This window comes from Aspergillus tubingensis (genome assembly GCF_013340325.1).
Source record: "Aspergillus tubingensis WU-2223L DNA, scaffold_15, whole genome shotgun sequence".
In the NCBI taxonomy this organism is placed as follows: Eukaryota; Fungi; Ascomycota; class Eurotiomycetes; order Eurotiales; family Aspergillaceae; genus Aspergillus; species Aspergillus tubingensis.
The window spans coordinates 304051-318553 of record NW_023336289.1 but is presented as its reverse complement, the minus strand read 5'-3'; the positions used below and the strand labels follow the sequence as shown (position 1 = coordinate 318553).

Here is a 14503-nt window from a genome sequence, read left to right as displayed (position 1 = left end):
AGTTGATTGGATTACAATTGCGAAATACAATACCAATATCTCCCTGACTTTCTCGGTGGTACCTGACCGGGAATCGCTTCCACCCCCCTGCATAGGGCCGACAGCTTCACTCCCCAAGTTTATTCAGTCAAAATGCCACCACCGCACTCTATCCTCCAAACCTTTCGTCTCATCTCACAGCGCAAACCCTCCGCCCACCGTCTCTTCTCAACTCCTCCTCCTCCCCCTCCCCCTTCCGCAAAAGATGTCCGGTCGCGTCTACACAGATTAAATGATCGTCTTCCAGCCTCGGTCCGTCCCTACACTACACCTCTTCTTGGAGCTCCCGCAACGCACATCACATCCTTCCTCATCCTGCACGAGATCACCGCCGTGATCAGTCTATTTGGATTGGTGGCTGCCTTTCATTATAACAATGGATTGCTCCCGGATATGTCCTCTAATCAATTGTTCGAGGAGCAGACGCAGAAGTTCGGACGTTGGCTGCGGAAGAAAGGCTGGGTGGAGGAGGTGGATGTGGATACTGTAGCTGAGGAGTATGGAGGGGACGGTGCACACCACCATGGCGAGGCGGAACGGTCAGCGTTGTCAGTCCAAGGGGAACGAGAGGGAGTGAAGTTGATCTTGGAGTTTGCAACGGCTTATCTCATTACGAAGGCTCTAATGCCGGTCCGCATCGTGGTGAGTGTTTGGGCTACCCCGTGGTTTTCTAGAGTTGTGCTTGCGCCATTGGGAAGAGGTGCTAGAGGGCTGTTTGGGAAGAAATGATTATCGGATCAGGCACTGTGTATGTATATATGATAGTGTTTGACGGGTTTAAGCTTTGTACGGAGTACTACTAGCGTGGCATATAGATCATGAATATATTTTATATTTGTATTTCTAGTTCTCATGAGATCTTGGAGTTTTATATCACCCGAGGTACTCTACATCCCAACTCGTAGCGGAATGCAGGCGCTCAGGCGCAGGACTGGCCGGAATAATTTAGGCCTTCTCGTAGATCCAGTCGAACTGGGAGTGCTTCCACTGCTGGAGCTCGCTGGGGGAGAACCAGAGGGAGATCTCCTTCTGGGCGTTCTCGACGGAGTCGGAACCGTGGCAGACGTTGCGGCCGACGTCCTATTCAACTGTCAGTAAGATGTCTCGATCATGACGGGATCAGAGTCCTTACGATGGCGTAGTCACCACGGATGGTGCCGGGGGCGGAGGCAAGGGGGTTGGTGGCACCGAGGATGGTGCGGCCGGTCTTGACGGCGTCACGGCCCTCCCAGACCATGGCGCAGATGGGGCCAGAGAGCATGTCTAAAGGCAGGATTAGTATGCTGGCATGCGTCAATGTTCAACATGTGTGGATTACATACAGGAGACGAGACCGGGGAAGAAGGGCTTCTCCTTGAGGTCAGCGTAGTGCTTCTCGAGGTGCTCACGGCCGGGAGAGCAGAGCTTCAGAGCAACGAGCTTGAAGCTGGAACAATGTTAGCATCTATGCTTTTGCAATGTCATTCATGAGGTAATACGAACCCACGGTTCTCGAAGCGAGAGATGATGGGGCCAACGAGTCCGCGCTGGTAGTAAGGTCAGTACTGGGTTATTCCGGAGATGCCGCAGCTGCATCGAAAAGTGGTGATTCACGGCGTGAATCAGTCATACCTGGACACCGTCGGGCTTGATGGCAATGAAGCTAGTTCAATTGGTTAGTCTCAGGATTGCAATGAGGGGTTGATGAGGATCTAGGAAGCAAGTTCCCTGAGGACCCCCCAGGAGAACGAGAGAGACAGAGAAAAGAGCAATGGAGGGGTAGAGGGGTAAAATGAGTAAAGTAATAGAAAGTGGAATCAACTTACGTCTGCTCGGAAGACATTTTGATGGATGTGAGAGTATAACAATGAAGTCACTGAGATACGATTGAGGGAACAAGAAGAAGAAAGAGAAGAAGCAGAGCCGGTGGTGAGTTGGCGAAAAATATAGGGAGGGACCGCAAAAGCCAGTGTGGGGCAGCCAGAAGGAGGGGCAATAGTACTCACTCACTCTCTGAGACAACTTACGGGCTGGTTGACTGATTTCCCGTCGGTGCCTGCATGCCTGCATGCCTGCATGCCTAACTGCCTGATCCATGACTTGAAAAAGTACTTCCTGCCTGAGGCCAGAACAAGTCTAATCCCCAGCCGCCAAAATCAGACTAGCGCCCACACTAAGCCTAACTGGGAGCTTCCCCCCATCTCAGCTCCATCTGGCCAGCCTGGAACTATCGAGTGCCCTTGTTGTACTACTTGCATTATATCATCGTATCTAGTTGCAATTTTCTTCTTCTATCCCAGCACATAACGGCTTTGTGTGTGGGACCTTCACCTCTGGTAGATGCAGGTCGACACACTAGTGGTTGCTGATAGTTCTTCTTTCAGAGGTTGAGTGTCTCTGATTGACTACTGAGCTCTCCCATCATGGCCGGAACTCGGCCAATGTCCAACCGTTGGACCCTACTGCTGTCCTTGGTGATCCTACTCGGATGCCTTGTCATCCCCGGAGGTAAGCCTATCCAATCATACACCCATCGGTTAGACTCGCCTTGACATCTTACAACGCCGCATAGTCACCGTGAAACACGAGAACTTCAAGACATGTTCTCAATCGGGCTTCTGTAAGCGGAACAGAGCATTCGCCGACGATGCTTCCGCCCAAGGTCCATCCTGGACTTCCCCCTACGAGCTCGACTCATCCTCTATTCAGTTCAAAGATGGCCAATTGCACGGAACCATTCTCAAATCCGTCTCCGCCAACGAAAAAGTCAAGCTGCCTCTTGTTGTCTCCTTCCTCGAGTCCGGCGCCGCCCGAGTTGTTGTCGATGAGGAGAAGCGATTGAACGGCGAAATCCAGCTTCGACACGATAGCAAAGCACGCAAGGAACGCTACAATGAGGCAGAGAAATGGGTGTTGGTGGGTGGCTTGGAGTTGAGCAAAACCGCGACCTTGAAACCTGAAACCGAGACTGGCTTCACCAGAGTCTTGTACGGTCCGGATAACCAGTTCGAGGCTGTCATCCGCCACGCCCCTTTTAGCGCCGACTTCAAGAGGGACGGCCAGACCCACGTTCAATTGAACAACAAGGGCTACCTGAACATGGAGCATTGGCGCCCTAAGGTAGAGGTCGAAGGTGAGGGCGAGCAGCAAACCCAGGAAGATGAAAGCACTTGGTGGGACGAGAGCTTTGGTGGCAACACCGACACCAAGCCCAGAGGCCCCGAGAGTGTGGGATTGGACATCACCTTCCCCGGCTACAAGCATGTTTTTGGTATTCCTGAACATGCTGACTCTCTCTCCTTGAAGGAAACTCGGTAAGCTACTCGCGCAGTGACAATTTCGAGCTCGCAAAACTAACAGCGTCCCAGAGGTGGTGAAGGGAATCACGAAGAGCCCTACCGCATGTACAATGCGGATGTGTTCGAGTACGAGCTGAACAGTCCCATGACCTTGTATGGTGCGATTCCGTTCATGCAGGCGCATCGCAAGGACTCCACCGTCGGTGTCTTCTGGCTGAATGCTGCAGAGACCTGGGTGGATATTGTCAAGTCTACCTCATCTCCTAACCCTCTTGCTCTCGGCGTGGGCGCCACCACTGACACCCAGAGTCATTGGTTTTCGGAGTCCGGTCAGCTCGATGTTTTCGTTTTCCTTGGTCCTACCCCCCAGGAAATTAGCAAGACCTACGGTGAACTCACCGGCTACACTCAGTTGCCTCAACATTTTGCCATTGCCTATCACCAGTGCCGCTGGAACTACATCACTGATGAGGATGTCAAGGAGGTCGACCGCAACTTTGACAAGTACCAGATCCCCTACGATGTCATCTGGCTGGACATCGAGTATACCGATGACAGAAAGTATTTCACCTGGGATCCTCTGACTTTCCCTGATCCGATCAGCATGGAGGAGCAGCTTGACGAGTCGGAGCGCAAACTCGTCGTTATCATTGACCCGCACATCAAGAACCAGGACAAGTACAGCATCTCCCAAGAAATGACGAGCAAGGACTTGGCCACTAAGAACAAGGACGGTGAGATCTACGACGGTTGGTGTTGGCCCGGCTCTTCTCACTGGATCGATACCTTCAACCCCGCCGCGATCAAGTGGTGGATCAGCCTCTTCAAGTTTGACAAGTTCAAGGGAACGCTGTCCAACGTCTTCATCTGGAACGATATGAACGAGCCCTCGGTGTTCAACGGTCCCGAAACCACGATGCCCAAGGATAACCTTCATCATGGCAACTGGGAGCACCGTGACATCCACAACGTTCATGGAATCACCCTTGTCAACGCCACCTACGATGCTCTTCTGGAGCGCAAGAAGGGCGAGGTCCGTCGGCCTTTCATCCTGACGCGGTCGTATTATGCGGGCGCTCAACGGATGTCTGCTATGTGGACGGGTGATAACCAGGCTACTTGGGAACACTTGGCCGCTTCCATCCCTATGGTCCTGAACAACGGTATTGCAGGCTTCCCCTTTGCCGGTGCTGATGTGGGTGGTTTCTTCCACAACCCTAGCAAGGAGCTTTTGACCAGATGGTATCAAGCTGGTATTTGGTACCCCTTCTTCCGTGCCCACGCGCATATCGATACACGCCGGAGGGAGCCGTATCTGATTGCCGAGCCACACCGGTCTATCATCTCCCAGGCCATCCGCCTGAGATATCAGCTTCTCCCCGCCTGGTACACCGCTTTCCACGAAGCTTCCGTGAACGGAATGCCGATCGTGCGGCCGCAGTACTATGCTCATCCCACGGATGAGGCTGGCTTTGCCATCGATGACCAGCTTTATCTCGGCTCCACCGGTCTTCTTGCTAAACCCGTTGTCTCGGAGGAGGCCACCACGGCAGACATCTACCTTGCTGACGACGAAAAGTACTATGACTACTTTGACTACACTGTTTACCAGGGAGCCGGAAAGAGGCATACGGTGCCAGCTCCCATGGAGACTGTGCCGTTGCTGATGCAAGGTGGCCATGTTATCCCCCGCAAGGACCGTCCTCGCCGCAGTAGCGCGTTGATGAGATGGGACCCGTATACTCTTGTTGTGGTCTTGGATAAGAACGGCCAAGCCGATGGCTCTCTTTACGTGGATGACGGAGAGACGTTCGACTACGAGCGTGGAGCCTACATCCATCGTCGGTTCCGCTTCCAGGAGTCTGCTCTGGTCTCGGAGGATGTTGGCACCAAGGGCCCCAAGACGGCCGAGTACCTGAAGACCATGGCCAACGTTCGTGTTGAGCGAGTGGTGGTGGTTGATCCTCCCAAGGAATGGCAGGGTAAGACCAGTGTGACTGTCATTGAGGATGGAGCTTCGGCGGCTTCGACGGCCCCTATGCAGTACCACAGCCAGTCTGATGGCAAGGCTGCATATGCGGTGGTGAAGAACCCCAACGTGGGCATTGGCAAGACATGGCGGATTGAGTTCTAGACTAGACGGGGATGTGGAAAGAGGAGCCATACATATATGCAATAGGTTCGTATATCAGGCATCAATGGTATTTATTTATGACGCTTTCAGATGCCCTTACATCCTAGTTTAGTACTTTTTGTAGTAGTCCATAGACTAGCAGTGTAGTGAAAGGATGGAACCCCAACCCCAAAGAGGAAAAAGGAAAGGCACTTCCCGGAGTGGGGCTGAGTCAGCGCCAGGGACGTGGCCGCCGATCAATAAATTTAATTGATGGAGTCCCAAATCTGGCGGGAAAAAAAAGAGGCCGCATTCGGGTCGCTTTTGGCATTGAACTTTCTTCAGGACTTGTCGGCACGGAGTTCCTGGGCTTTCGGCATCACACATTTTCTACCAATTTACCCTTGTGGAGGTCTCTCGTCCTTGCCAACAGCTTGCGTTCTCATTCCGAACTCAGCATCTCCACAAGCTTTGCCCCTGACGCCGCTGCTGCTCCGTCGCAGTCTCCGGAAACCGCAAGCTCCGCCCGTTCACTGCCCCGTCGTCGACACAAAACCGACCGAGCAATCGCTCCTCAACCATCGTAACATTACCCTATATTCGCTATACTCCTATTACAACGATAGCGACGGGTAATTGAGTTCACGATGTATCTTGTGTCACAAGCCCTGGAATATGGGGCTCCCCTCTTGTACGTCTTTCGCTCTCACGGACGCATCGTAATGGAACGCTAACTGGCCGCTCGAATTCAACAGCCTCATTACCTCCCCAGTGACTTCCTATGCGGACCAGATTCTCAGCATTCACCGGTCTAGGAGCTCGGCTGGATTCTCGCTGGACATTCCTTTGATTATGCTTGTCGCGTCCGTCCTGAAGTAAGGCTCCCACATAGGGATTGATGTCCTTCGAGAGTCTCGGCATTAACAACTTTTGCTAGGATCTTCTACTGGTTCGGCGCTCTCTACTCTTTTTCGCTTCTGATCCAGGCCGTTATCACCGTCGGGGTGCAGGTAGTCTTGTTGAAGGTTGCATTGGACAATCGGCCATCGCCCGGGCTGAAGAACAGCGTTGAACATGTTCCGTTCAGCAGTGTGGACAATGGTGGATTTGCGAGACCCTACGATTTCTGGCAGTGGAAGAGCGCGAAACCGTACGTCTATTCTTTTCTCTCCTTCCATGCGGTGAAAACTAACCAGAGTCGTCGATAGTTACTGGATGTTCTTGGCATATTTCGTCGGCGCGCTCACCTTCATCCAGGTCCTCCTGCCTCCGCTTGCCAACTCGGAATCCTACATCGGTCTTCTCGGATATGTCGGACTCGCCGTGGAAGCCACGCTGCCTCTTCCCCAGATTTTCAAGAACCACAAGTCCCGTTCATGCGCAGGATTCCGGCTCTCGGTGCTCGCAGCTTGGATTATCGGTGATATCATGAAGCTGAGTTACTTCTTCTGCAGCCAGGAAGTGATCCCCTGGGCCTTCCGGATGTGTGGTCTCTTCCAATGTGTTTGCGACCTGTACTTGGGCGTGCAGTTTTGGATGTACAGTGGTGCCTCGTTCCGGACTGCGGGCAGTCCTCGGGGACCTAGTGAGAGCTTTAATGTGGAGGAGAAGGACATCCGAATGACTTGAACGAGATTAGATACGACTGTGGGGTTTTCCGTTGCTTTCCGTTGGCGTTGTACATAAAGCATACCAGCTATTAGACACGTCGGACCGTGAGTTTGGTTCGGCGTCCGAGGTCATCCGACCTGTTATCAACTGAATTAGGCATAATGTGATGTGATTAGACACTCAATGAAGCTTCTGCTACCAATAATTATCAGTAACACGTCTATATAATGCAGTCTTTTGCATGATCATCAATCAATTGGTGGGCAGTAAAATGACGTGAGGAGACTTTCATTGCCGCGGGGTAACTTCAAGGGACCCCGAGGAACCCCACCAGCAACTACTCGTTAGTTCAACTCCATCTCCGCCTGTTCAGGAGAATGATCCTCCCTAGTATCTTCCAACCGACTATCTTGTGTCCGTTGCTCCATCAAGATTCACCATGTCTTCAGATCTAGAGACTATCCGCATTGGCTATGTGCCTGGTACGGTCCAACTTCCTTCCCTCAACAACCTTACACTGTCGTATATAATCAATCAGCTCAGTTGTACAACATGGACAGCTTCCGCTTCTCCGAGCTTCTATCTATGGACGGACAGCTAACAATGACATCCCTGCCTAGAACATTACCTCACGCCTCTCCACCTGGCGCTGCGCTCCCCAGCCCTGGCTGCTCTCCCGTTCAAGCTCTCTCTGATTCCCTTCCCCTCTGGAACGGGACACATGATCACTTCTTTGCGTGAGAAGGAAATCGATGTCGCCATTGGGCTGACCGAGGGATGGGTAGCTGGTCTAGCTGGTAAACAGCAGGCCCAGAAGGACCCCTCGGAGGGTGGCTACAAGGTGATCGGACACTGGGTCGATACGCCTTTGCGCTGGGCCATTGTCACGGGTCGGGAGAGAGAAGATATCCACACGGTGGCTGATCTCAAGGACAAGCGCGTTGGTGTCAGTCGCCTTGGCAGGTAAGGGCAATCTGTGGACGAGATTGGCATGCATCATACTGACGCGAAGCAGTGGCTCCCACATCATGTCTTTCGTCCTCGCTCAGAAGCAAGGCTGGAAGCCTGACTCGCTGTCCACCGTGCCCTTGGGCCCCTTCGCTGCTCTCCGCAATGGAGTGACCGGATACGATTCGGAGCATCCCGAGCAGGAGCCGAAGCCCACGGCCGAGTTCTTCATGTGGGAGCACTTCACCACGAAGCCGTATTTCCATCCCACTGAAGAGAAGCCTCATCCCGCCTTGAAGAAGATCGGTGAGATCTACACTCCCTGGCCATCCTGGATGATCGTGGCGTCTACTTCATCTTTCTCGGATCTGAAAGCGGATGGCAAGCTGCAACAGCTGCTCAAGCTTCTGGATCAGGGCATTAAGGACTTTGAAGCCGACACTGCTCAGGTCGTGAAGCTCTTGGGTACTGGGGAGTTGGGCTGTAACTACGGAGAGGATGATGCTAAGGAATGGCTCAAGGATGTCAAGTTCACGGGCTCGACTCGGGGTGTGCAGAGGGAGCTCGTTGAGTCTGTGGTGGAAGTTCTCAAAGTGGCAGGAGTGATTGACAACAGCATGACCAATGATGAGGCCGTCGCAAGGGTCATTGGCATCCATCAATGAAGCTATGAATTACCCAGGCCCCTAACATCAATGGCGGCAAACCTAAGGCATCTTTGTGCAATGCCACATAGCCGGGCACCTTTGTGTTCGTTATGTTTATTATGATCTCTCAAGTCACTGGCTTCGGCAGAACTTGGATAACTTGGACAAGCAATTGATTTCTGAATGATTAAAGCGAGGGCATTTTCGACCGGCGATCTCAATATGGTCGTCATCCCTCTGATAACCTTGTACCTCGTGCACTGGGCTTCACTCCGCGGCATATAGTCCGATCATTACCAAGGCCGATTGATAGACAACATAGTATGCGGGATTATTTTGCCTTCGGCCAACTTCTGTTGGGCTGATTGACCGAAAACATGTACCGTGAGTAATTGATAAACCGGGCCGATGAGGAGTACATGCCTTCATCACCAGGACGACTCCCACATTCCTGGGGTCATAAGTGGATATCTGGCAGGAGCCAAGAATAGCATCTGAATGACGATTCATTTATAATGCATGATCTGACGGCCATGGTCAACAGATCACCTTTGGGCATGAGAGCACCAAAAGTCAGAGCCACGATGATCAGGAGACAATGGTCATTCAGTTGGTGTATTTGGTTCTAGGAATCATCATCTGCGTCAGATGGATCGTCCCAGATTCCAAGGGGCAGGTGTAGTTGGCTGCCTCTCAACACACGTACAACTGCCGGTTACAGTTGTCGGTCCCGGAGAGATGAAGCCACGGCGATTATGTCTCACTCAATACTTCGATTTTCCACCTACTCCTTGCAGACTCTCATGGCAGCTAAAAACTTTATTATTATATGCCCGCGTCCAAGCTGTCAAATGGGGCTCGCCTGGTATCCTAACGATTATCGATGCGCCGCCGCGCTACAATGAACGGGCTAGCAGACTTCATCCCAACCATGATTGAACCATTAGTGCACCTGACTGGGTACGCAAGCTACGATTTTCATGGCCGCGTAAGTGATCATGGGAAGAGAAGCTTGCCCTGGGTTCGGTTCATCACAAGCTGGGGTCCGTAAAAGGGAATGGCATTCCACGGGCCACCCAAGGCATTGACAACAAACCATCCTGGAATGTATCTCGGTTGGTTCCCTGCCAATCATAGTTTCGACGAACTTGAGAAAAACATGCTCTGTCTTGCAGTCTAGGAGCGCCACTCGAATATGACAATCTGGGGGCCTGAGTTATTGGCCGGCTTCGTGAGAAAAGACTACTATCTGGAATGTTTGACCCCAGACAACGGATGACAAGAACTCGGTCCAAGCTTGTTTTCCAGCACAACACAACAGGCTTACGGTTAGCCTGGAGAAGACATAAAAGCCGCGACATGAACTGCCATAATCTGGCTTCGTGATAGCAGCTCGACTCGAATTCGACAACCGTTCGGCACCGGCAACTTGGGCATCATCGACTGGTCATCCGCCCTCCCCATCGTTGAGGTAGTAGATCGTTCCTTCAGCACACTCCTTTGAAAAGATTTCAGTCATTCCTTGATAAAGAGACCAACTCTTCATTCCTTCCTTACACCATGACGCTCCTTAAAAATATTCTTGCCTTTTCGATGGGGCTGGCTTCTCTGGGAGGAGCATACGCCAAGCTCGACTTGTCTTCTTCTAACAACGTGGTTGTATACTGGGGTGAGTATCGCGACATATGTCAGAATTTGGCAGTAGTTGACATGTCTACGACCAGGCCAAAATTCCTATGCAGGAACTGGGAGCTTGGCCCAGCAAAACCTGGGTTATTACTGCGATGGTAAGTGTTTCGCATTCACGGTGGAAGAAGTTGCGCTAACTCGGACTCTAGACCGCAATATTGATGTAAGATCAAGCTTCGATTAGAAAAGTTCTCTAATGGATGCTAACCATTTTCAAGGTCATTGTCCTTGCGTTTGTGATGAACGTCAACGGACCTGGAGGAGCACCAGCATATGACTTTTCGCTCACCAGCAAGAACTGCACGTTGTTCGAAGGCACCAATTTGCCGAATTGTCCTCAGATTGGGTATGCTCCACATTCTGTGGATTGATGGCAGCGCAGCTAATACAATTATGCAGCGCCGATATCACCACGTGCCAGAAGAAGGGAAAGACCATCATCCTGTCAATTGGCGGTGCGACGTACAGTGAAGGTGGATTCCAGTCGCAATCTGCTGCCCAGTCCGGTGCCGACCTGATCTGGCAGACGTTCGGCCCCCAGCAGTCCAACTCGACGGCTCACCGGCCCTTTGGCAACGCATCGGTGGACGGATTTGATTTCGACTTCGAGGCCACTGTGAATAACATGGCACCGTTCGCGAACCGACTTCGTCAACTTTCCGATGCCGAGCCCTCGAAAAAGTACTTCCTGACGGCAGCGCCGCAGTGCCCTTACCCAGATCTTGCAGACCAGCAGATCCTCAACGGACCAGTGTCAATTGATGCCGTCTGGGTCCAATTCTACAACAACCCCTGCGGCTTGGGCTCTTTTGTTCAGGGCCAAAGCACGCAGTCGACCTTCAACTTTAATCAGTGGGACAACTGGGCCAAGAACGTGTCTCAGAATCCGAATGTGCGAGTGATGCTCGGCGTTCCGGCGAATACCGGGGCAGCCGGCTCGGGCTATGTGCCAGTCTCGCAGCTGCAGTCGATTATTCAGTATACCAAGACCTTCAAGAGCTTTGGCGGCGTGATGATGTGGGATGTCACGCAGGCGTACGCCAACTCGGGCTTTTTGAGTGGCGTCCGCAGTGCTCTGGGGCAAACTGCGTCGCGGGTGTTCGGAACTCCATACCGCTACCCCCTGCACTTGTGGGGTCCTGAGTCCGACTCTAGCTGGAAGAAATGATTGATTTTATGATGATACCCCTTGTAGGAGTGAGTGTGTATGTGAGTGTGTTTGAGAGAATTTAATATGAGGGAGGAGAGAAGTGGCGACAGGAAGCTGGTGGCGTGGATGTTTTGTTCCACAGGATTGCTGGGATATCATCCTAGTGGAGCTGTATATACCCTTTCGGTACATCTATCTTATTCAATCTAATGATTAATATATTCTGCGGAGCTGGTTTGAGGTGGTTATGAGCTGCAGGCCGACTCTTGGCCGCGTGACTCTTGACTGTCTGTCGTGGCATATTTTCTTCCCTCTTCCCTCCCCTTGGCCTCCTGTCCATCCGCTTTCTTCATCTTGTCTGCCACCACTTCTTCGACTTTATTTACCTCGTGCAGGGCTCATCATCATCACCAGCCAGCAAGCAAGCAAGCTTCATTACGCCCCGCCCATCTGGCCCCTCATCACCTTGCATACACTATTAAATCCCAGCCCTGCCGATCGAATTCCGCTGTCTTGGCAGCCTCCATCCGGGATTTGAAGCCACGCAGTCATCGACTCTCATTCGGCAGGTCAATCAGGGTCTTTCCAACCATATTCTCAATAATCTTCTCTTTACTTGGCATGGCGGGTCACGAACTGGCCTGGCACGGAATCGATCGTGTCGATCGTCTTCAGCTGCTCCACCAGCTCGAGTCTTGGCTGCATCCCAGCTGAATCACCATCAATCCTGCTCTTCGGACAACTTGGGACGATGTGCGTGCTGCACTGTCCTTCCTGCGGAATATGCTGTTGTGGAGGTATAAAGAGCAGCTTCATGGCTGCTGCTGCTGCATCTTCTTCCCGGCAGACTGCAGCAGGCCTTCTCTCTTCTCCAGTGCGCGGGGAACGATCCGATCCGTAACCTAGTCTAACACCATGGCTCCCAAATCCCTCTTCTATTCTCTCTTCTCCACCATCAGCGTCGCTTTAGCGTCGTCCATTCCCCAGACAGATTACGATGTCATTGTCGTGGGAGGAGGTCCCGCAGGCCTCAGTGTCCTGAGCAGTCTCGGGCGCATGAGACGGAGGACTCTGATGTTTGACTCGGGCGAATACCGCAATAGTGTTACGCGTGAGATGCACGATGTGCTTGGCTTTGATGGTAAGTTCCCCCTGTTTACATAAACTCTTTCAGTTCATATGAAGCAATACCTAACATCCACAGGCACCCCACCTGCCCAATTCCGTGGCCTCGCCCGCCAACAGATCTCCAAATACAACTCGACCAGCGTCATCGACATCAAGATCGACACCATCACCCCGATCGAGGATGCCGCGGCCAACAGCTCATACTTCCGCGCCGTCGACGCCAACGGCACTGAATACACCTCCCGCAAGGTAGTCCTGGGTACCGGACTGGTCGACGTGATCCCCGATGTGCCCGGTCTCCGCGAAGCCTGGGGCAAGGGCATCTGGTGGTGTCCCTGGTGCGACGGCTACGAGCACCGCGACGAGCCCCTAGGTATCCTAGGCAGTTTGACGGACGTGGTCGGCAGCGTCATGGAAACTCACACCCTGTACTCGGACATCATCGCCTTCACCAACGGCACCTACACGCCCGCCAACGAAGTCGCCCTGGCGGCCAAGTACCCGAACTGGAAGGAGCAGCTCGAAGCCTGGAACATTGGTATTGACAACCGCTCCATTGCATCCATTGAGCGTCTCCAGAACGGCGACGACCACCGCGATGACACAGGCAGACAGTACGACATCTTCCGGGTCCATTTCACCGATGGCTCCAGCGTTATCCGGAACACCTTCATCACGAACTACCCCACTGCTCAGCGCTCCACTCTGCCCGAGGAGCTGAGCCTGGTCATGGTGGATAACAAGATCGACACGACAGACTACACGGGCATGCGCACCAGTCTGTCGGGTGTCTACGCCGTCGGTGACTGCAACAGTGATGGATCTACCAATGTTCCCCATGCTATGTTCAGCGGAAAGAGAGCCGGTGTCTACGTGCATGGTGAGTCTTTTGCCCAACCCTCCCGCTTTCATCACTTTTGCTTTTCTATCCCTACCTAGTATGAATCGTCGAATAGAAGAAACTAACAAGTATATAGTCGAAATGTCCCGCGAAGAGTCCAACGCCGCCATCTCCAAGCGCGACTTCGACAGACGCGCCCTGGAGAAGCAGACCGAGCGCATGGTCGGCAACGAGATGGAGGATCTCTGGAAGCGTGTGCTGGAGAACCACCACCAGCGCCGGTCCTGAATCCTACATATTACCTACTAGTACTAATGTCCTGTTCATGATTGAACGACACCTCAATCACTACTATGATATATATATATATATGTAACTACCTTTTAACGTCACTTCCATGATTATATGTCGGAGTAGGAGTGACACATATTAATACTTTCACCAAGAAGGAAAATACATACATAGTTACTTTCAGTACCGACTAGTAAAATAATATCCTCATTTATATAATATTTAATAATACCTATCATCTCTAAATAGATCAAGGTTTACAAGCTACACTCTTGAGCATGGAATTACGTAGCTGGACCCCCACCAAATCTTTTTCTACCCACTTCAACTTCACCATACGTCTGAAAGACAACGAAAAAGATCAGATATGAACTTCTATTAAGTTGATTCATATATTTTGTTTCGTTTTCTTAGTTCATTATAGCATATGTGGATTTAGTAGGTATCACGAAGTAGTAGTTGGTTGGTTGGGAGTGATTGAAGTAACCGTCAACACCGCTATCATGATATATATATATATGTATTATGTGTCTATCTTTGCAAGTAGTACTACTGTAGTACTAGATGAACTTTTCAAATTAGTACTATGAACTAGTTACTATCTGTATACACAGTGACTCGTTATGTATGCTATAGTTCTAGGGTAGAATAGATATGTAATTAGGGTACTTAATAGTATCGAAGTTACTATAGGTGCGATGAAGTGACCATTTCGGACACTGCATTCTTCCTCCCCCATGCAGGTGGAATTTAACTACCAAGTACTAA

General features: G+C 51.7%; 7 protein-coding genes across 7 annotated transcripts; 6 read left to right on the top strand and 1 right to left on the bottom strand.

The window, feature by feature from the left end:
* Nucleotides 1-132: 132 nt before the first annotated feature.
* Nucleotides 133-768, top strand: AtWU_10942 (uncharacterized protein; the record flags this gene model as incomplete). Its single annotated transcript, XM_035506044.1, has 1 exon — nucleotides 133-768. One exon carries the CDS (start codon nucleotides 133-135, stop codon nucleotides 766-768), a length of 636 nt encoding a protein of 211 aa, XP_035361937.1.
* A 216-nt stretch (nucleotides 769-984) lies between these two features.
* AtWU_10941 (nucleoside diphosphate kinase) lies at nucleotides 985-1861 on the bottom strand (the record flags this gene model as incomplete). Its single annotated transcript, XM_035506043.1, has 6 exons — nucleotides 985-1119; nucleotides 1172-1302; nucleotides 1362-1465; nucleotides 1522-1565; nucleotides 1651-1681; nucleotides 1845-1861. The coding sequence occupies 6 exons, from the start codon at nucleotides 1859-1861 to the stop codon at nucleotides 985-987; spliced, it is 462 nt and encodes a 153-aa protein (XP_035361936.1).
* A 580-nt stretch (nucleotides 1862-2441) lies between these two features.
* On the top strand, nucleotides 2442-5451 carry AtWU_10940 (glucan 1,3-alpha-glucosidase ROT2; the record flags this gene model as incomplete). Its single annotated transcript, XM_035506042.1, has 3 exons — nucleotides 2442-2526; nucleotides 2591-3332; nucleotides 3387-5451. The coding sequence occupies 3 exons, from the start codon at nucleotides 2442-2444 to the stop codon at nucleotides 5449-5451; spliced, it is 2892 nt and encodes a 963-aa protein (XP_035361935.1).
* Nucleotides 5452-6077: 626 nt separating this feature from the next.
* AtWU_10939 (PQ-loop repeat-containing protein) lies at nucleotides 6078-7059 on the top strand (the record flags this gene model as incomplete). The annotated part of the gene is made up of 4 exons (XM_035506041.1): nucleotides 6078-6121; nucleotides 6186-6305; nucleotides 6368-6580; nucleotides 6639-7059. 4 exons carry the CDS (start codon nucleotides 6078-6080, stop codon nucleotides 7057-7059), a joined length of 798 nt encoding a protein of 265 aa, XP_035361934.1.
* Nucleotides 7060-7480: 421 nt separating this feature from the next.
* On the top strand, nucleotides 7481-8654 carry AtWU_10938 (uncharacterized protein; the record flags this gene model as incomplete). Its single annotated transcript, XM_035506040.1, has 3 exons — nucleotides 7481-7523; nucleotides 7662-8004; nucleotides 8057-8654. The coding sequence occupies 3 exons, from the start codon at nucleotides 7481-7483 to the stop codon at nucleotides 8652-8654; spliced, it is 984 nt and encodes a 327-aa protein (XP_035361933.1).
* Nucleotides 8655-10196: 1542 nt separating this feature from the next.
* AtWU_10937 (glycoside hydrolase family 18 protein) lies at nucleotides 10197-11493 on the top strand (the record flags this gene model as incomplete). Its single annotated transcript, XM_035506039.1, has 5 exons — nucleotides 10197-10305; nucleotides 10361-10423; nucleotides 10475-10488; nucleotides 10544-10671; nucleotides 10725-11493. The coding sequence occupies 5 exons, from the start codon at nucleotides 10197-10199 to the stop codon at nucleotides 11491-11493; spliced, it is 1083 nt and encodes a 360-aa protein (XP_035361932.1).
* An 897-nt stretch (nucleotides 11494-12390) lies between these two features.
* AtWU_10936 (NAD(P)/FAD-dependent oxidoreductase) lies at nucleotides 12391-13732 on the top strand (the record flags this gene model as incomplete). The annotated part of the gene is made up of 3 exons (XM_035506038.1): nucleotides 12391-12616; nucleotides 12680-13483; nucleotides 13581-13732. 3 exons carry the CDS (start codon nucleotides 12391-12393, stop codon nucleotides 13730-13732), a joined length of 1182 nt encoding a protein of 393 aa, XP_035361931.1.
* Nucleotides 13733-14503: the final 771 nt, after the last annotated feature.